This window comes from Rissa tridactyla, chromosome 5 (genome assembly GCF_028500815.1).
Source record: "Rissa tridactyla isolate bRisTri1 chromosome 5, bRisTri1.patW.cur.20221130, whole genome shotgun sequence".
Taxonomy (NCBI): Eukaryota; Metazoa; Chordata; class Aves; order Charadriiformes; family Laridae; genus Rissa; species Rissa tridactyla.
In genome coordinates, this window is record NC_071470.1 from 1,917,670 (window position 1) to 1,938,766 (window position 21,097).

The 21,097-nt window shown below is 38.9% G+C and overlaps 1 protein-coding gene across 2 annotated transcripts in view; it reads right to left on the bottom strand.

Annotated features, from left to right (window-relative positions):
- GLRA3 (glycine receptor alpha 3) overlaps positions 1-21,097 on the bottom strand; it is an 84,434-nt gene that overhangs the window by 48,118 nt on the left and 15,219 nt on the right. Inside the window, exons 2-3 of one of the 2 annotated variants that reach the window (XM_054203906.1) lie at positions 19,446-19,573; positions 12,134-12,201 (exon numbers count right to left, since the gene is read on the bottom strand). In XM_054203906.1, the coding sequence (XP_054059881.1) occupies positions 12,134-12,201; positions 19,446-19,573 (196 nt within the window). Of the gene's footprint in view, positions 1-12,133; positions 12,202-19,445; positions 19,574-21,097 lie in introns of those variants that run through there. The other variant, XM_054203907.1, reaches the window with a different exon arrangement.

Here is a 21,097-nt window from a genome sequence, read left to right on the forward strand (position 1 = left end):
ATTTGGATATGATTTAGGATATGCCTTTGCAGTATGGGTATGATGTATAAAAAAAAATCTGAGCGCACAGCTCTTTCACGCTGAGTGATTACTTTGGCTATTGTAATTAAAAATGCACACCCAAAGTGCATGAAGTACCAAGCGTTCAGCATAGAATAAAGACGTGAGAGCAGAACTGAATTTTTAAATGATGCCAAAATAACTCAAACTTATTCAAGGAAAGAATTTCAAGGTTAATGCTTCATGTAAAGTATTTGTGCTGGAGAACTTTTCCGCCACATACTTACTAGACTCAAGCACAGAAATTAGGAACAAAGGTGACAGTCTGAAAATACTTTATTTTCTTAATTCAGGTTCATTTAACTGTTATTCTAAAGTTGACTGAAGCTTTTGTTTCTGTAATCGAAGTGTTAGTAAATTACAGGCTCATGTAAAAATGAGGGAGAAAGGCTGTATTCTTACAGTGATAGATGGGGATTTACGGACTTAACTCCTATTAGCGTTAATGGGAGTTAAGGACAAAATCCCCATATACCATGATGAGATTAATTTTATTGCTTAAATACACATCATGAGGCAGCGATACTAAAGATATTTGAAAAATTCTTTATTTTGTCCTAGTCTCTTGATTTTTTTCTTTTTAAAAATGTCTTTACATTGGTATCTGCATCCCTATAAATTAAAGAAACATCATGACTGTGAGACAATCATAACCTCAATGGAATTCATCTTCTTGTATGATTGCAAAAAAATATGAAACTTTATAAACAGCATACCTCATAAAAAGTGAACAGAGCTATGTAGTGATGCCGCAATCTTATTTTCACAGGTCCTCAGGTTTTCTGTAACAGTGACTGAACAGATCTCAGCTTGCAAATCAGTTATCTTCACAGCTTTTTCTGGGTAATGCTGTAATTGCTATAGCAGGACATAGACTTTTAGCAACAACTAGACAGAGCTTGCTATTCAAGCAGATCGAAAAGACTAATATAAAAAAGGAAGAGTAAGAAAGAAGATGCTGGAGGGGATGGGAGTAATGCCATAGGCTTTCATAGCACAGTGCTAAGTTGTGGCTTTTCCTTTCAGTGAAAAAGAGCAGTCAGAGAAAGAAGACTCTGGAAGCAAGCATAGGGTAGCGGGAATAAGCGGTGTGAACTTTTCTCCATCTTTTCTAGAACAAGATCAGATGGGTGTAGGTAAACACTGGATCTAAAAATTTGGTTAAAGGCTAAGTTTCCTTTGGAGTGATAAAATAAAGATTCTGGAAGAACCTTTCATAGGGGCTGGCATGGAAAGAAAGCATCTGGGTTTTAGGCTGAATTAGAACAGGTGATGAATAGGACTATAAAGCAGAATTGTCTGCAGTAGCAAGGGATTGCACTGATGAAGTCTCTTCAAGTCTTCTGTTCTTAAGAATTGCAGCTTGTGGCTATGGGGAAATGGAAAATTTGGTATCTTTAATCAGAGCTGTTCAGCTTTCTGTATTGTACAAAGTGTTTTCTAAAATCTTTGAGAATGTTTGTTAAAACAGACCGGAGAGAATGAGAAAATTATTTCCTACAGTATGTCTGGAAGAGCTGATTGTAACATCTATCATAGTAAATATTTATCGATTTTTAGATAGAAAAATTACTCCTAGGCTTGGAGTACTAAGGCAGCTGCAGGCTTGGATTCAGTCTTTTCTTCAAATGAGGTGAAAACCATTTGAATCTAGGTTTCCCTTAATGTAAGGAGAACTTTAAGAAAATGTTGCCCAGCACACAAGTGTCGGACTAGCACTGCTGCCTGTTCCCTAGGCCTGTGGGACTGACGTGTTCTGAAACGTTTAGACTTGGGTGCACCTGAAGTTGGTGTAGATGGCTGTATACCTGATTTGACATCTCTCCCAGGACTAGGAAGTCAGAGCAGAAGATATGGTGTGCGGCTGGTGGTGTCTGACAAGAGATTTTTTGGCTGCCCAGCTCAAATGAGCAGACACAGCCACTCAGCTTCCAGCCTAGGCCTGAGGCTCTGGGGTATTTCCCATGTTTTCTGTGACAGCTGGGACTATAAACTGCTAGTTGTTTTTCATGAAAAATCTTGGAGATTCAATATTAAGCATCATGTCTTAGTCCTTTGTTAAGCTGAATGACAAAAACCTGCTAAAATTTAGGAAACGAAGACTACCAGATAATCTGTATGCAGTGCTTTTCAATTAATTTAGTTTGTAGGTAAGGAACTGCATCTTCAGGCACTGCAAAAATAGGATCAGAGAAGAGCAGTCTGCTTTGGAATGAGAAAACCTGTTGTCAGTCTCTAGCTGCAGCTTTTCTACATGAGCTCAGGTTTCCCGACTTCTGTATGTGCCATAGTCCTGAAACGCTCTTCTTGCATCTTGGGAAACTTGCGAGATTCCCTCTTGACTGCTGGCAATAAGTAATTAAAGTTATGTCTTGAAACCTTGACAGCACCACACAGGTCTGAAATTAGTCATAAGTTACCCTTATAGATGGCTATTAAGATCCAGATGATCTGTTTATATCAGTAGGGAAAATTAAATGGAACCAGCAGTCTTTATTTCTGACTTAGATATTTATTCTCTATATTGCATAAAGAACCCATTGAATTTCAGCCCAGAGTTCCAGAAAACATCACAGAATCTGGCTGTGACTCGGCCACCAAACCTCACTGGGATAAATATAAAACCTATTCCAATTCATCTTCTTCCAAAAAAATCTTGAAATAAATCATGGGTCACAGCCACAAAAAAAAATAATCCAGCTTAAAAACCAGAACAACTGAAACGGGAACTTTAGTATTTCATTTTGGAAACCTTCTGGTATATCATGTTTCTAGATCCTGCTTTAAAGGCGTCTGTTTTTGCAAAAGTCTGTCTGTGGCCCTTACGTGGCTGCTGTCAGGGAAAACTGTCCGTTTGACCTTCTGCTTTACTGTAGATACTTGTTATTATATTTTCAGACCTATGACTTGTTCATGCACAGAATATAGTTCTTTTCAGTTCTTGCATCACTCTTAAATTTCCATTAATAGTGCAAATACACACTAACAACTGAGTCAGATCCCTTATGACAATGCCTTCATCTAAAGCCATTGAAAATGTCCGAAACTTTTTCAAGCAGCTTGTCATCAGCACTGTATCACTTATTCTGGACTTTAACTTCACGGTCAATCTACAGGTGCTGCCCATATGAGATAATTACCTTTCTTAAAGGAAGTCTCAGTTCTTCATAAATCATTGAAAGGATATCTAGAAATGGCCAGTTTTGAGACCTGAAAACAAGACCTTGCTGTTTCTCCAGTATTTTCTCAAATGCACTCAGTTAATAGGTAAGACTGAACTGTATCTCTAGAGCTTTCAGCGGAACTTGGCCTCAGGATGCTATCTATAAAATTAACCTGAGACTTGGTCTTGAGTTGGTTTGTTGCTGTTTTAGAATGACAAATAACAAAGGTTAACCTAATGTTGAATAAGATTATTTGTTCATTTTTTACAGACGTGTCTATTCATAGTTTATATTTCAGTTTTTCCCTATGTCCACATTGACTATATTGGCTTTTAAACAGATGAAATATGTGGAAACCATCCCTGTAACCGAGCCTCTTTTTCAAATACCATAATCTCACTCTATTAACCAAGGAACGAATGCTCCTGCTCCCTAATAACTCACCAGAGAGTTGCTTCTGAAAACAGTTTAAAAACCGCTGGCTTGAGGGGCCGGGGAAAGAAAGAAACCTGCCACCAGCTTCTGCAAAGGTCGTCAACTCCAGCAAAGGCAAATCTTCTGCTGATTTTTAAAAATCAGTTTAATCAGCCATTTTTTACTAGTCCAAACCTGAACCAAACATAACAGTCAAAACTATTTCTTCTTTGCTGCCCAAATTCCTGGAATTTAATTCTGGAATGATCCAATCCAAACACTGCCTATTATGTTTTTCGGAAAGACGTAAATCATCAAAGGAATCAGAAAGGAAAAATTGACATTTCCTTTACTTTTTCAGAGTCATAAAAGGAGTGCAAGAGGCTGGAGTTATTTCCTGAGAAAAAAACTCCAGTATAGATGCCAGGAAAGAATACAGGAATATTCTCATTTTATAACACAGAAAGAGAAGGTGAGGAAAAGGTATAGAATAGTACAATCATCCTCACGAACTTCCCAGAGGCCAGGAGACAAACGCAGTGAGAATATTTTTCCTCATTTCTGACTTTTTGTGTAAGGCTGACTTTCACTGTTAGTAGGGAACCAGATTTCCCCAGATGTGGAAATTCAGCTGTTGGTACCTGCTGACCATCATGTGCAGCATCATCTGTACTAGCCTCTTCTGTGTGTAGCGTCACCCACCTCTCCATCTGCAGCACCATCTATTACAGTCTATCAGCAAATCGGGTACTTGCCCCTCATGTTTCCATGCACAGCTTCAGCTGGTCTCCTCCTTAACAGGTACCTGAAAACACACCTTCTTCTCACCACCCAGTAGCGATATGCACTCACTCTTGATCAGCTCTTGGAAAAAGTTGGTACCATGTCACACCTTGTAACTTGGTGAGATGGATGGGAGCTGGCTGTGCTACCTTTCGCTAACTTCTCCTTCTCCCTCTCTGCTTCATTATGCTGTCGTGATACCATCCAGTGTCTTACCTGATATCTTCCACCACACAGTGTCTGAATTGCAAGATTCCCTTCTAAAAAGTTATCCTAGACTAAAAGTTTCAGAGCAGAGCTGCACAAACCAATGTTTTCCATTGCAGCTTATAAAACCATCTGTCATGGGTCCTTTTTTCCCCTTTAATTTGAAAACAAATGAGCCAGCAGTGTGCCCACGTGGCCAAGAAGGCCAACAGCATCCTGGCCTGTGTCAGGAACAGTGTGTCCAGCAGGACTGGGGCAGTGACCGTCCCCCTGGACTGGGCACTGGTGAGGCCCCACCTCGAGGGCTGTGCCCAGTTTTGGGCCCCTCACCACAAGACAGACATTGAGGTTCTGGAGCATGTCCAGAGAAGGGCAACGGAGCTGGTGAGGGGTCTGGAGCACAAGTCTGGTGAGGAGCAGCTGAGGGAGCTGGGGGGGTTCAGCCTGGAGAAGAGGAGGCTGAGGGGAGACCTTCTCGCTCTCTACAGCTCCCTGAAAGGAGGGGGTAGCCAGGGGGGGTCGGGCTCTTCTCCCAAGGAACAGGCCATGGGACAAGAGGAAATGGCCTCAAGTTGCACCAGGGGAGGTTTAGATTGGACATTAGGAAAAATTTCTACACCAGAGTGTTGTCAAGCATTGGAAGAGGCTGCCCAGGGCAGTGGTGGAGTCGCCATCCCTGGAGGGATTTCAAAGCCGGGCAGACGTGGTGCTGAGGGACATGGGGTAGTGGTGGACTTGGCAGTGTTAGGTTAATGGTTGGACTTGATGATCTGAAAGATCTCTTCCAGCCAAAACGATCCTGTGATTCTATTTGTTTGCTAACACCTACGCTGTATGCATCGCAATGTGCTTTTTCAATCACTCTTGGTTGCATCCTATAGAATTTCCACGCAATATGGAAAATAGGTGCTGTATCTGGGGAGGATGGAATGATGCTGTCTGCTTAGAATGCTGGTTCAGCAAAGGATTTGCATGGGTTAACCTGGTCATGTAACAAACCGTGCAGCTGCAGACCCGCTAGAATTGGAAACACCTCTGCCTACTCCTGAGTCTGTGACCCAGGCTCAGGGGGCAGAGACAAGTTTATGATAAGATAAAGGACGTTAAATAATTCACCTTCCAAACTCATACAAGACTTCTCTGTGCCTTGAAAGGAGGCAGTTAATTCTCAAATAGGGAAAAAAAAAAAGAATGCTTTTTTTCTAATTTTGAAACTGTAAAGTGGACTTTATCGCATGTTCACTCATCTGAGACAAAACCTATGCAATGTTAGATATTTCTGCCCGTCTCTTCAGTATTAACACATTGCTGTATCCGTTACAAAGATTTTTTCAGCATATTTTCACCAAAGGCAGGCATATATTTCCTCCTATTTGAGATAATCATCTAAATGATTCACTTAGGAAAAATATTTGGTGAAACTCTTCAGCATTAAGCTTTGCAATGTCTACAAGTGAACGCTCCTTTCAAGTACTCTATTTAAAGACAACCTAGAATAGGTAGAATAGAACATAAATAGAAATGCTCTCTTGAAAAAAAGATGAAGCTAATGAAATTAGAGCTGTGACTCGTGAAAGACATTATTATGATGGCTTAAAAATGGGTTAACGTAGGTTAAAAGCACATTTTATTTGTAAATGTAAGATAATCTCGTTAGTGCTGGGAGCACAGAAAGGTCTGTCACCTGCTTCCTAACGATACTCAGGACAATACAGGTTTTTCAGGTTGAGTCAATACCCATCAGCAGAAATGTGGCAGGAACAAGTAGGAGACGTGTACTTTTTAATGTGTTAGTTGTCTCCGCTGTTGTCATTTGCATCAGGTCTCTCAGTGAGTGTCCCTTTCAATGCGCTTTTAGCACATGCGTTATACTAAGCATATTCATACATACTTTGTAAATATTGTTGTAAATCTACATTAAGATCAAAGCGTTGTTCCTGACCTTTAAAACTCAGAAAGCCTTGAAGGAAGTTGGTCAGTCATATTTACTAGAATAAAAGGAGGCTATTTGGGATGGCCTACTATCTGCTCCATAGCTTAACTATTCCGTCGCCTTTGCTTCATGTATTCAGTATTTTGTCTCTGAATATTTGTACATGAAAATGTCGGTGTTGATGTTATTCTCACCCTGTGAAACTGAATAATCTCTTCCTTTTTTGTTGTTGGCGACTGCCAAGTCTGTATGCGACACGGCTCTTAACGACTAGGAAATCTCTTAGCACCAGGAGGTACAGTGCAAACACAAGCTGAGCACAGCTGGAGCTACAGAGAGACACCCTGTAAGGAACTTCTGAGGAAGCTGTGATAAAACCTGAAATTTAAGTTCCAATGCACCAATAAAAAAAATGATTAAGTTTCCTGTAGGATATGGTTCCCATATTGCGAATGTACATTTAACTTCATATGACCAAGCAGTCTGATTGATTTCTCAGATTTTTAAGGTTAACTGTGCTTAGGTATATTGCTATTTATCTTAAATAAAAAAACTTCAGTTGAGAAATTTATGTTACTTATGTTATTTAATCATTTAAATGATTTAAAATATTTTTTTAAATCTCCTACTAGTATTTAAGATTTCTAAATCCTTGGGTGAAAAAAAGAATAGTAGCAACATGTAAAAAATGGAAGACTGAATCTAGGTTTTCCTTTATATGTTCAAAGCAATAAAAGTTTTATTGGGCCAGAGGATGAGTGTGAAATCTTCACTTCGTGAATATGGTACAGATAGGGTACTGCCATTCCTCCAATAACAGGAATATTGGCAAGGCTGGACTCTAAGTGGTGCCGATAACAGAAGATTGTTTAAGGGAGTTTTAAATTATGTGCTTTACTTTTTTTTTTTTTCCCCTCCTCAGAGCATACGTGACATAAATTAAGTTCCTCATATGATCACTTAAAATTACAACAGGTTCGACCGTAATCACAGCAAGAGGTGGCGTTCCTTTTTCGCCGCTATGAACTGTCTGGTTTGCTTTTTGAGACGAAGAAAGGGAACAGGAAATAACTGTAACCCACCCTCTAAAGAGGTTGAAAGAAATGTGTAAAATAAGAAAACAGAAAGAAAAAAGCAATCTACAGAGTTAACAAGCTGTAAACCAAATTAAGCTACTTTTTTTGGTTTGGCTGTGAATGAGTTTAAGAGCATCTGCTTGCCCAAAAGCTGATTCCTGCTGCACACAGTCAGTTCCCATCACGCACTGACGAACTCCTCTTCCCTACGGAGAACTACAAAGTCCAGTAATGTAAAGCCGGCCCCCGTCTATTTTGCAGCCGATCTTGTTTTTTTGAACCCATTATATTTCTGTAATTGTTTACCGTGTTATACATAACCGAGGCAGCAGAGGGAGCTCAAAGATTTTGGTCTTCAGTGAGAAAACTAAACAACCAGAGAGACAGGGAGAGAGAACCTGGCAGTGCCACAGGGAAAGACCTGCCTCGCTGCACTCGGGCTTCTTTAAAGCTAATAGATTATATGCATATCCCACTATTCATCTGGTAGTTTTAAATACCAGTGAGACTTCAACGTACCACTTAGTGGCCAGCTTTTATTTTGCACTTGCTGCTTACTTCAGCTCTTTTGTTCACAGTTTGGAAAAAAAAACAAAACATTTATCAAGAATATCAAAGTCCTTTTTGTGTTTAATAAATTGTTCTATCAAGTCACTCTATGCATAAAGATTTAGAATAAATATTAAGACATAGGTACCTTCCTAATTTTAAGGTCTATAGTAAATACAATTGGTAAAATAGGGACAATTGGTAAAATACTGAACTGCAGCGAACTGGCTTTTGTTCAACAGTGCAGAAATTTAGTTTGTAAAATAATGCAAGATGGTTTTGATTGTATAGTGACATAGAAAGATTTTCTGTTTTTTCAGAAGATGTTAATCTTCTGTGTTGGGGAGAATTAAAGTTAATAAAATACACGCATGGAAGTCCTATCTACACAAAAGCATTTTTTCTTCTGCAAAAGATTTGAGTCTCCGAGAGGTCAACAGCTGCTGACCATAAGCAAAAGTCTGTTTTGAACTGTATCAGTGGATATGTTATAAACAGAATACCAGCATCTTGAAGGCAGCATTTGTCCTAAGGTCAAGGTTGTGCTTAATTGTCCAGGTTTTGAATGTATGTAATTGGTAGTCAGAAAGTTATGACATCATAGGGATAACTGAAACATGGTGGGACAACTCACAACTCGCATGACTAGAGGATTGTGATGGATGTCTGTCGGCTGTTTCTTAAAGACAGGCAGGGAAGAAGAGGAGGAGTCACGCTTTATGTTAAGGACCTCGAACGTATAGAAGTCAACCACGGAGACTGTGGAAGTCCTATTGCATGCCTTTGGGTCAAGATCAGAGGGGTCACCTGCAAAGGGGATTTTACAGTAGGCATCTGCTACCAGTCTCCAAGCCAGGATGATAAGGCCAACAAAGCAATATTTGGGCCACTTAATCTTCAGGTCAGCAGAACCTGGTTCTTATGGGTGATTTCAACTAGCTAGACATTTGTTGGAAGAACAATACGGCAGCTCATATGTCATCCATCGAGTTCCTGCAATGCGTAGAGGACTCCTTTCTCATACAAATGTTAGATGTGCCAACCAGGAATGAGGCACTGCTGGACTTGCTACGCACAAACCAAGAAAACCTGCTTTGTAATGTCTTGGTTAGTGATAGCCTTGGCTGCACTGATCACAACATTGTGGAGTTCGGGATCCTGCTAAGCGCGCTGGAGGTTAGTACTAGGGCAAAGATTTTAGATTTTAGAAGGGAAAAACTTCAGCTCCCTCAGAGCTCAAATGGGAGGGGGGAAGCTTCCAGGGAGGCTAAAGGAGTTAATGAGTGCTGGGAGTTTTTCCAGAGCACTCTTCTGGAAGCACAAAACCAGTTCATCCCCTTTAAAGGTAAGGGAGGTAGGTGGAGAAAGACACCCCCTTGGCTTAACTGTGAGCTTCTGAGTCTGCTCAAAACCAGAATAGAAGTGTTTTCTCAGAACCAGAGACTGAAAAGGGGAAGAATACCCATTGAGAACTGCAAGAGTATTGCCAGGGTGTGCAGAGATGCAGTTAGAAAAGCAGAAGCTCATCTCGGATTTAAATTGGCCAGAGATGTCAAAAACTGAAAGAAAGGGTTATTCAGTTATTTAAGCAACAAGCAGAAACAGAAGGAAAGTGTTGGCCCACAGTTAGACAGGAGAGGTGAATTAGTCACCAACAATGCTGAAAAGGCAAAGGTTCTCAACTCTTCACCTCTATCTTTACTAGCCCTGTTAGGCCTCTGGCCTTCGGAAGAAAAAACCAGGTGGATGCAAACACAAGCCCACTGTCAGTGAAGGAAGAGTTGTTGGGTGAACTGTTACAGGAGCTCGACCCCTACAAATCAATGGGCCCTGACAATATCCACCCGAAAGTGTCCCGAGCTGTCTGACGTTGTTGTGAGGCTGCTCTTCATAATCTTTGAGAAGTCATAGAGATTGGGGGACATCCCAGAAGATTGGGGGAGGGCTAATGTCACCCTCATCTACAAGAAGGGCTTAAAGGAGGATCCAGGAAATTACAGGCCCATCAGTCTTAGTTATGGAACGAATCCTCCTGGGGGCTATCACAAGTCCAATGAAGCACACGACTGGGAAAAGCCAGCACAGATTCACCAAGGGCAAATCATGCTGGACAAACTTTATCACCTTCTACGACAAAGTAACCTGCTCGGTTGACGGGGGATGAGCGGTGGACATTTTTTCTATAGCATACTACCCTGGAGCTATGTGTTACAGATCAGGTTGTGGTCTATCTCGACTGTTTTAATTGGCTTTCAAGGCAACACAGAACAGAGTGTAATTTCGTTGTGAGATAGAAGTATTGTACTAACTTACTAACTTGTACTGAAAGGTATCATTTATAATTCTCATTTTTTGGAGAGAAAATACACTTGAGATGTGAACTCAGGCATCCTCTTCCCAAATTTGGGACAATTTTTTTAAGTGGCAGCAACTTCAGTTTTCCGTATATCCTTTTTATAGTGATCTAACTGTTAGATTTTTGCACTTTACTGGCCCCGTGGTCTATCTCCTGCTTTGCACCACTTTCACCAATACAGCCATTAAAAAGTAGCTGTGGAGCCCTATTCTAATCATGTGGGCACTGCTTAATCCTCTGATTGAACCTGAATAAATCTCCTTGGATGCCATGTCAATCTGTTTGGGATTTGCAGTCTGGCAAGGCACCCAAATACAAATTAAAGTGATTTTCTACCTGAAAAAAAATCATCTGCCTCTCCCAGTAACATCTACCACTGTGTTCCAAGGCAAGCAAAGATCAGGCAGCTGTGAATATCGCTTTGGAGATAGGGGGCATAAATATTTGACTTTATGTTATTGATTTCCTAACTACAGGTCCTTGGCTACATTCAAAGGTCTCATTTTTGCTCTTACTGGTAATTCAGAAGGATAGCTTTTGCTTAGCATTATTTCTTTATCTTCTTTTCCTTTTTTTTTTTTTCTTGCTGTACCAATTATTTTTGTTCTGTGTTCTGTCATTCCAAGTATGTATCCTGACCCTTGAAATTGTTGGGATTTCAAAGTATTTACTATATTTGGATCTTACAAACTCCCACAGATCTTTCATCTCTCTGTATTTTAACCCCCTCTGTCCCCAAATTACTATGTAACTCTTTTCAAAGGTGTTTATTTACCTTTGTTCAAAATATGTAAGGCACTTCTATGGAGAAAGAATGACTATATGTCCTCTCACACCAAATTTTAAGGAGTAAATCTGTGCTCCAAGTTATAAGCAGACATGTTTCACCTCTAAAATAGGATTATCCAAGTTATTTTTGTCAGTTCACAGTTCAATATTTAGTTTTACTATCTTTAGACTTTGACCTCTCTTTCTTCTTATTACCTTAAAATCTCTAGTCTTTTTGTACCCTATCTTCTGCCTTTCTTTAACAGACAAACTGTAAGCACATGTACAAAAAGCGTGCAATCCACTTATATTTACCCAACTCTTAGAATTTGTAATGAAATTTTGTATACTAGATCACTGGTTTAGTTATTCTGTTATCTCTGTGCAATAGCTCTATGGAAGATGGAATTTTAAAATAAAGCATACATCCCCATATGCACCGTATATAATGAAATTATCAAATATTATTAACAAAGTAACATAATGAATTGACATTTTTCAGGTTAGAAAGATGCAACACTGTAGAAACCAATACCTGTCTAATTGCAAATAGCGAGTTCATTACAACCACTAAATAAAACTTATGGAAAAATAAAAATCCCAACCCTTGGCTTTACTTTTCCTTGTGTGTTTGATGGTGTAAGGATAGATTTTCTGTTAGAAAAAAAATCAATCGCCAAATTAAATGTTTTCACTGTCAGTTCTCAGAAGTGGATTTCCTCCTTCGTTTAGTTCCAGGTGAAGAGAAGCCCTATCTAGCTTTTGAGCTCATTGAACATGTTTAACTTGAACTTTAAACATTGTTTGAGGTAAAATATCTTACCATGGTTGTCTCTGCAATGGATCCAAAGCTGTTTATAAATATGTTGCATGTGACATTAACTGGAGGGCCTGCAAAAGAGAAAAACACCACTCCCTGTTCCGGCATCATTGCTTATCGAGTGACTGTAAAATACAAACCATTATGAAACAATATTTATTGACTTAGGAGGAAATAATGCTACGTTCACAACCAATTTAATGCAAAATTAAATTGAATGAATCCTAGTAATTTTCCTTTTGATTTTTTTAAAGGTACACTGTTTGACTGGCTAGTTCTAACAATAAAAAAGAGAGAGAAAGTTCATTATAAAATTGCACAGATGATTCTATGCAAAAAAAACAACATTCCATTTGAAATATATAATAAAGGTATTTTTATGTGCATTTCAGTGAGCAATGTATGTCACTTCTCACAGCAATTAGGGGAAAATGTGACCTTTTTCACTCAAGGCAGCTACTACTTTTAATGTTATCTGTCATCACTGGTAACAGAAATATATTATTGCTGCTCTTATCTCTGCTGCTTACAGCAACAAATGTGGATAAGAAAAAATGACTTAGATTCTATTCTCATTTCTCTTAAATCCACAAAATGGTTAAGAATCTATTTAAACTGAATTTTCTGTTACCATGGGTCTTCAGTCAACTGTTGTTCTGTCTTATCTTGCATTTGTGAAGCATCAGTAGCGGCAGAGCAGTCAGTACGATAACAGAACAATGAATCGTCTCTGTTTCTCTGAAAGCCTCTGTAAAAACGGCATTATGGTGGAGCATGCTTATTTCTCCATTATTTCTTATCAATTTCAGTCTGTGTGCAGGGGAAACAAACTTTTTCCATCACAAGGTTTTTCTGTCTCCTGATCATTGATATTCTTATATCAATAATCCCGTTCAGAATTGGAGAACCTCATTTCTTTTTGCAGGTGTAAGCAGTTGATGATAATAATAAAGGTCTAGATCTGGAATTTGAGGACTGGTCTTACAAACCCTTATGTGATATTTCTCTTTTAGGGTTGCTGAAGTAAGGAGCTGCTCTGCCACTGCTGGCGGCTTACGGCTAGCAAAATTTAATGTGACCAGTGAACTTGATATTAAAAACTTGAAGAATCAGAATGTCCATAAAACATTCTGCCAACAGGAGACAACTTGGAACATCCAGCTTGCTTTCCTCAAGGTAATAATTGCTTTGAAGTACTGTATGGCAACTGCAACAAAACGTCACTACGGGTGCTTCAGTCACTGTCATACAGAAGATTCCACATATGGAGCGGAATTCTCAGGTAAGGAGGTACCACTCTGCAGTCACTTTGACACTATTTCCACTTTGATATTGGTTAATTATTTAGAGCTGTTGAGCATATCCAATCCTTTCTAGAATTCAGTAAAGGCTTGACATTGACGACTCCTGAAAAGGATCAAGGGAAAAATAAAAAGCCGGGGACACCAACAAAGGCAGAGTCACTAAAAACTGTCAGGGAGAAAATTATACTTCCTGGCTATGTTAGATAACATGTTTGCAAGGCTGCTTTGCTTTCAAACACTTCCATGTTGTAATACTTGTCATCATTTAAAATCTTGTTTAAAATTGTATTATGCTTTAAAGTGTACGTTTGCTGTAACAACAAACATAGTTGCTTTTATAAAGAAAAAGCCCTAAATCACTATAGGGCTGATGCTTCATTTCAAAAGCGGCATTACAAAAATAATCAACAGCTAGTTAAAGACAGTATAAAAGGAGAAGCTAAAAGCAGCTTGCATAGGGTTTAGATATTACTTAAAGATACTGCGCTGAGAGTAAAACTTCCCAAAACATGGTCAAAAAGAAACATAAATGAAGCTGTTAAAACTGGAAGTCATATTCAAATACAGGAACTTGGGCAAGTGGAACATAGATTAAAGACGGGGGAAAAATAGTGCTGAAACTCACTAGAGACAGCAAAGCTAACAATGATAACTATCTGCAAGGCATTAAAAATAGAATCCTGCCAAGATCTGGAAGGTGAAGTCAAGAGAAGATGATTAAGGTATAAAAGTATCCGTGAAAGTAAAGAAGGTCAGAACAGGAAAACTAAAGGAAGTCTTTGTAGCAGCATTTGTCTCCAGTTGCTGGCTGTGTCAAATGCTGGAGCCATTCTGACGGAAGATTTGTCTGAGGATTGGAGAAGACATTTCAGTCTAAGTGAACAGGAACAAATTGACAGGCTGAGGTGATACCAAGCCAGACGTTATAAAAATCTTTGCAAAATTGTGGGAATGTGAATCACTGTGAGTCAGCTATCACCTGTGTCAGTTATGTTTATCAGTGGAAACGTGTACCATGTCCAGAAAGTATAACTTGAATTAAGAACGCAAAACAGACTCTAGGTATGATGGCGGATGACATTGACAATGAGCTTTATCCCTGTAAACCTTACCTCCGTACCAGGCAAACTGGTAGAAATGATGAGAACTAATATGATTAAGAGATATGGATTAATATTAGTTTTGATGAAATAACATCTCTCATATCTACTGAAGCTTTCTGAAAGATCTGATGAGCGTGTGGACAAAGGCAATCTAATTAACGTAAATAAATATTAATTTTAATTTCAATATATAATGAATTCAAATAGTTTATTTGGACTTTCAAAAACTTTTCAACATGATCTTTTTTCAAAGGGTTTTTAAGGTATTAGTTTTGATGAAGGGAGATAGAGTCCTCTTATAAGTCTTTTGCTTGAAAGTTATTTGACGTTAGGAATAAATAGTCATTTCTCAAAGTGTGAGGTGATTGCTGGTGAGTTCCCCCACGGATCTGCGTGGAATCTTTGTAGTTCAATATTAATAACCTAGAAAAGAAGATATAGCAATATAATTTTCTTCTGGTATAATATTTTTTAAGGTGGTTGTATATAAAACTGACAGCAAGGAGGTGCAGAAAAATCACAGAATACTGAGCTGTCAGTCAATAAAATGCTTGATGGAAATCAGTGTCAGTCAGATGCCAAATAATCCCTACTATGCATTCCTACTGATGGGCTCCAAACTAACAGTTTCCATGCAGGAAAGAGAGGCTAGATTAATTAAGGACGGTTCTCTGGAAGCATGCTCTGTCATCAATAAAGACAGGAGAATGCAAAGAAATACATAAAAATTTGGACTTCCATCTTAAATACTTTAAAATTTCTCCTCTGTCCACCTTGAAAGGACATACTAGGGAGAAAAGAGATTTCAAGAAGTCAAACAAAATCTGCGAAGTGCTGCCACAGAAAACCGGCTTAAGTAGAACAGGACTCTTCACATTGGAAAAGGGATACGGTAGGAAGTGATATATAAGTATACAAATCTGTAAAGATCAAAAAGAATTAGTCCTTTTCCTCCATTTTTCAATATGTCACATGGGAAGAAAATCAGTAAAACAGTCACCAAATTCAAAGCAAAGAAAAAACTATACTTTTCGCTGTTCCAAAACACGAAGATTTTATTGCCATAAATTAATGGAAAGGCCAAAAATATAAACAGCTTCCAAAAGTGATCAGAATATTTATCTAAATTACTTTGTCAGTAAAGTCCTGGCTTTAGAAGTTCCTAAACTAATGATTGCTGAATACTGTTCGGCAACACCAGGGCAAGGAACACTTTACACTTTCCTATGTAAATCCCCACATTTCCACCTTAATAGATTGTTATCAGTGGTGTAATTTAAAAATATAACTCCTCTTCTGTATCAGGTTAATCCTGAGCATCTTGAGGCCATGGCAATTTTTACACGTGGTTTACATAATTGTGTCCAAATTTGAAAGACAGTGAAGTATTTCCCATCTATTCAGGAACAGATTGGTCTGGGATGTGGAAAAGCTGAGTAAGAGAAACGCCTTGCTATAGGTTTGATGTACTGGAAACAAGAATATTTTGCAACTGGAATAAAGGCTTTACAAAAGTTCATAACTTTCTGTTGTATTCCATAGCTAAAGAAGTATCAACGGTCTTCACGGAATCACGGAATCTTCTCTATGATTTCTGTTGAACAAGAACTGATATGCAGAATTCCTTATCCAAAAGCAGAGCACTCATACAAAATATGTAATTATGTGTTATTGACCAAGATTAATCATGACTAAAAGATGGTAGTTAAAATGCTTGACTACATAGGAATTTTACTGGAAGAACAAGTGATTTAAAATGATGGTCTGGGTTCTCTTATTAGTACTCATTTTGTTTCTTTAAAACTGTTGCCAGATTAAAAACTCAAAAAGGCATTAAGTCCCAGCAATTGTTCTAGGACTAATAAAACTAGCCAGAAAGTGGCAAAGTCAATTAAGGAGATACTTCTTCTTAGTGATAGATCTGAATCATTCTGGGCAGATTTGTTCAAACTGCATAGCTGTCTAGAAGATTTAGAATGTGCACTTTTTGAAAAAGAACAATGTCAAATTAGGTTTTGTCTCCTTAAATTTCAATAGTTGCAAAACAAGGCTCTAAATCTTTTGAATTATACGTTCAAGAAATACTATATTGAATTTGTAATCTCTAAGCCATCTGCCTGTTCTTCACTGGAGCCCCATCAGAAGATTGATTGCACAGTGTCCATGACAAACTCCAAAATCCAACCCCCAACGCAACCGCTAAGTTGTAAGCTCCTCATTTTTAAACACTTTTTTGTAGGACTTCAGGAGACCCAAAGAAGAAAGGAGAAAGACTGCAGTGCTTACACTTTGCCTGAGGTCGTCTTCTGCCCAGCACAGCCTTACCTTAGGTTGAACCTGCAGTTTGCACGCTAAAGAGGGTACTGCAGCAACACCTCAAGGTAACTTTGATAAGGAGCAAAAATAATTGAAGAGCTACCATTCATATAAGGAAGTAATTTTAGAAATAGAGTGTTTTGCATTATTTTGCAAATATTGTTTGATACATTAACCCTCCAGGAAGCCAGGCGCTGGCATATTCATCAAAGTAGTTCTGGCAAGGAAAGTCCAAGGGACTTATTCTGTACGGTCATAAGGGATATTGATCACTGTTGTAAATCTTTAGTGGTGCGTTTGAGTTTCCAGTGCATGTTTATCATTTTCTGAGGAATAGCAGCACTGCGAACTTATTAAAAGCAAAGCCTTTCAAGCCGCAGTAAATCCTGGGTAATAAGTTTATATATGCAGCACCAACTGTTTATGGCTTCCTGATGGGAAGTAATTTGACAAACAACTTACTTGGTCCTTATGAATCAGTCTGGGCAAATTTTGGCAAAACCAACAAATAGAAATGGCTTTAGAGTCACAACCACTCAAGTTTCTGGGACTTGGAGATGTCAACAAATTATAAAATTTAGTGCTGAATAGGAATTAAGATGGAAAGGCAGTGACAGATGACTTAGAGGAGAAAGGCCTGTCTGCTCGAAGGAAAATTTTTGTAGTAAACATGGAGTAAAACCCGCCTTATAGTGAAATGTTAGACCTAAGAGAACCTCTTGGACTCAACAAGATAGGCATAGGAGATAGGAGGATAGAAGGATAGACGATAGGAGGAGGCAGCTAAGGCAAAGTAAGAATAATGTCATTTTTAATCACAATAGTTTTATTCTTTCAAAAAAATACTTATATTCTGGAGACTTTAAAGTCTAATAAGTTGATTTAATAGAGTTAAATATAGTTCCACTATATTATTGGAACTTTTTGCATTCTAAAAAAAGAATAGTCAAATTTACCTAAACTTCCCAGACCGTAAATGTTAGGATGGGTGGTATTTGTCTGTACAGTAGTTTGTATATTTGTATAATAATATAGTTTGCATAATCCTTCATTAAATACTCTAGCATGCCCGAGCCTGGGTAACATGGTTTGTGTTAACCATACCTTGAGGTTCAACAAGGCCAAGTGCTGGGTCCTGCGCTTGGGTCACAACAACCCCATGCAGCGCTACAGGATTGGGGCAGAGTGGCTCGAAAGCAGCCCGGCAGAAAAGGACTTGGGAGTGTTGGTTGACAGCCGGCTGAATATGAGCCAGCAGTGTGCTCAGGTGGCCAAGAAGGCCAACAGCATCCTAGCCTGTATCAGGAACAGTGTGGTGAGCCGGACTAGGGAAGTGATCATCCCCCTGTACTCGGCACTGGTGATGAGGCCCCACCTCGAGTGCTGCGTTCAGTTTTGGGCCCCTCGCTACAAGAGGGACATTGAGGTGTTGGAGCGTGTCCAGAGAAGGGCTACAAAGCTGGTGAGGGGTCTGGAGGACAAACCTTATGAAGAACGACTGAGGGAGCTGGGGTTGTTTAGCCTGGAGAAGAGGAGGCTGAGGGGAGACCTTATCACCCTCTACAACTACCTGAAAGGAGGTTGTAGAGAGATGGGGGCTGACCTCTTCTCCCTGGTGACAAGTGATAGGACGAGAGGGAACGGGTTCAAGTTACGTCAGGGGAGGTTTAGATTGGATAGTAGGAAACATTTTTTCACTGAAAGGGTTATTAAACATTGGAATAGGCTGCCCTATTCCATGCCCTGGCCACCACCAGGGAGGTGGTGGATTCACCATCCCTGGAGGTGTTTAAAAAAAGGGTAGATGGGGCACTTAGGGACATGGTTTAGAAGTGGCTTTTGTCAGGGTAGGTTAAAGGTTGGACTCGATGATCTTAAAGGTCCCTTCCAACCTCAGCAATTCTATGATTCGATGATTCTAACACCCTCGGAAGACATAATCATTGCATTCGTAAACTTCAGACTTCCAGTCTTCTTTGAATCTCCTTTTTCTTGTTTGAATCTCCTTTTTGACAAGTGCATAAAAGAGACAATTCCCAGCTTTGAGAACCTGAAGTTTCAGTGGAGAACTGAGAACAGGGAAAGGAACAAGAGGGAAGACGGTCCCGTTTGCCACTTCAAAGCACAATGGGGGCACAGGAGTGAGGGATCTAATTTGGTGATAGATTTGGTAATTAAGATAGGCTCTCTTGAGTTTGACTCTGATGGTCAGATCATTAAAACACTTTTCCTTAGGGTTAGGATCAGGCAGGTATGAGAATTTGGCCTCATTTTCACAGAATTTTGCTTTCTGGAGTGCTTCAGGCTATGGTAGTCCAAGGTGGGAATTTGAATCCATTTTCAGAAAAGAAAAAAAAAAACAAAACACAAAAAAACAACTGTGTTAGACAATTCAAATCTAGTGATAAGTTAAATTTTCCAAAGGTCCGCATTTTAGCAGCTGTGACAGTGACAGGAATAGAGCATATTGCTACTGAAATGGACCATCATAGCTGTTCAGTGAGTGTACTTCTTCATTTTCATATTTGTTCCAGAAACTCTATTTGTGTGAGAATAAATACTGAAATACCAAAAGTTTAGGTTTGAAATTACCTTTGAAATTTGGTCTGATCCTTGCATCGTAGCCTGACATCCTCCCCATTAGCTTATCCAGGAAATCAGATGGCGACATTGGCATGCTGCGAGATCTTGCGCTGTCTGTTTCCTTTGTGGCTACCAAGCTAACAGCAAGGAAAAACAAACGCAGGAAAAAACAGAACAAAACATTTTGTTAAAATTTTGTTAGGGAAAATTTAATTTTACACAGTGAATCACTTAGTTCATTCTTGTTCATTCTTGAACAGGAAAATAAGGTTGCCTTTCAAGCCAGTTTATGTTTCAAAAGTAGTAGTAGCAAAGAAATGGAAACATTAAGTTCTTTTCATATATGTCATTTTATATGCAAATTCTGTTTTGTTGACACCCAGGCCCATTATCGCAGAGTTAAATAATGTCAGCTACACAAATAGCTGTGCATGTGGAATGTCATAATTTGGAGCCTACTCTAAGATTGGTCTGTTTAAGTGGGTGCGGCGTAACCAAGTCTAGATCAGAACAAAAGTAGTGAGGATCTTTCAAAGAATAGTATTACTACTACCAGGTTTTGTTCAGCCAATGTTTTATGTTAATATTTAAGCAGAATACAACATATCAAACGATCTCTTGGCAAATGTTATTCTTTAACATCGACTTAGAGGTTTGCTTTCTGTTAAAACAAAAGTGACTGCTGCGGTGGTAAAAAAACCCCCACAACTTACTGAAGGAACTGTCTTAGGGCAAAATTTTCATCTCAGAGGCACATGGCAAATGTCATCTCCTATAGCCTCCTCTCCACATGTATGCAGAACTCCCACTGACATTCTAAAGTGTGCTCAGCGCATGCCAAGAGAGCAGAGTCTGCTATCGGCCACGTGGGCCTGGAGAATAGGTCTTTATTGGTGTGGAACTCTAACTCCAGTGCTGGCCAACATGTTGGAAAAACAACACAGTCAGTAAATACATATTTCAATAGAATGGTGAGTAATATTGTGATATACGGTGCAACTAAAGCAATTTGTGACTTTCGTAGTTTCAAAAAAGATAAAGAGCTTTTTCTGTTTGTGCTGACTTCTAGTCAAAAGCCTATTGCGGAAGGATGTGAATCTCTTTTATTTACCCACTGTCCTGTTAATGCCAATTCACTATTTCAGAAGTGCTTAAATATGCCTTTGTTTAGAAGTAACCGAAGTAATTATTAGAAGTAATTATTTAGAAGTAATTATTCACATTTTGAATAATACGTGCATGCATTTTCTAACTGGTAGAATTACAAGAATTTAACCTTGGCAAAACTTCTATACTGTGGTGCGTTCAGAAGTGAGCTACAATAGTCTTGTGGTTAGCAGAAAGCTATGTGACTTTAAATTACCAAGAAGGAAAGCTGTACATTTTTGTTCGCAGGCAGAGGCATTGAAGGCTTCCCATTGCTGAAGAACTTTATTTCTATATAAAAATGTATAAAAAATCATATATCTAAAAAAAATACATTTATTATAACCTCCCAGTCTTCTAGTCTATTCATATTTTACCAGGAAGAGTTACCAACAAGAATACTAGCCCTGGTAATGATTCTGTGTTGATCCTGTGAGCTATTGGTAAATATTACTAACACTTATAAGGATTTAAACTATCTTCAAATTTCAGACCTAGAGCAGTACTTTATTTCA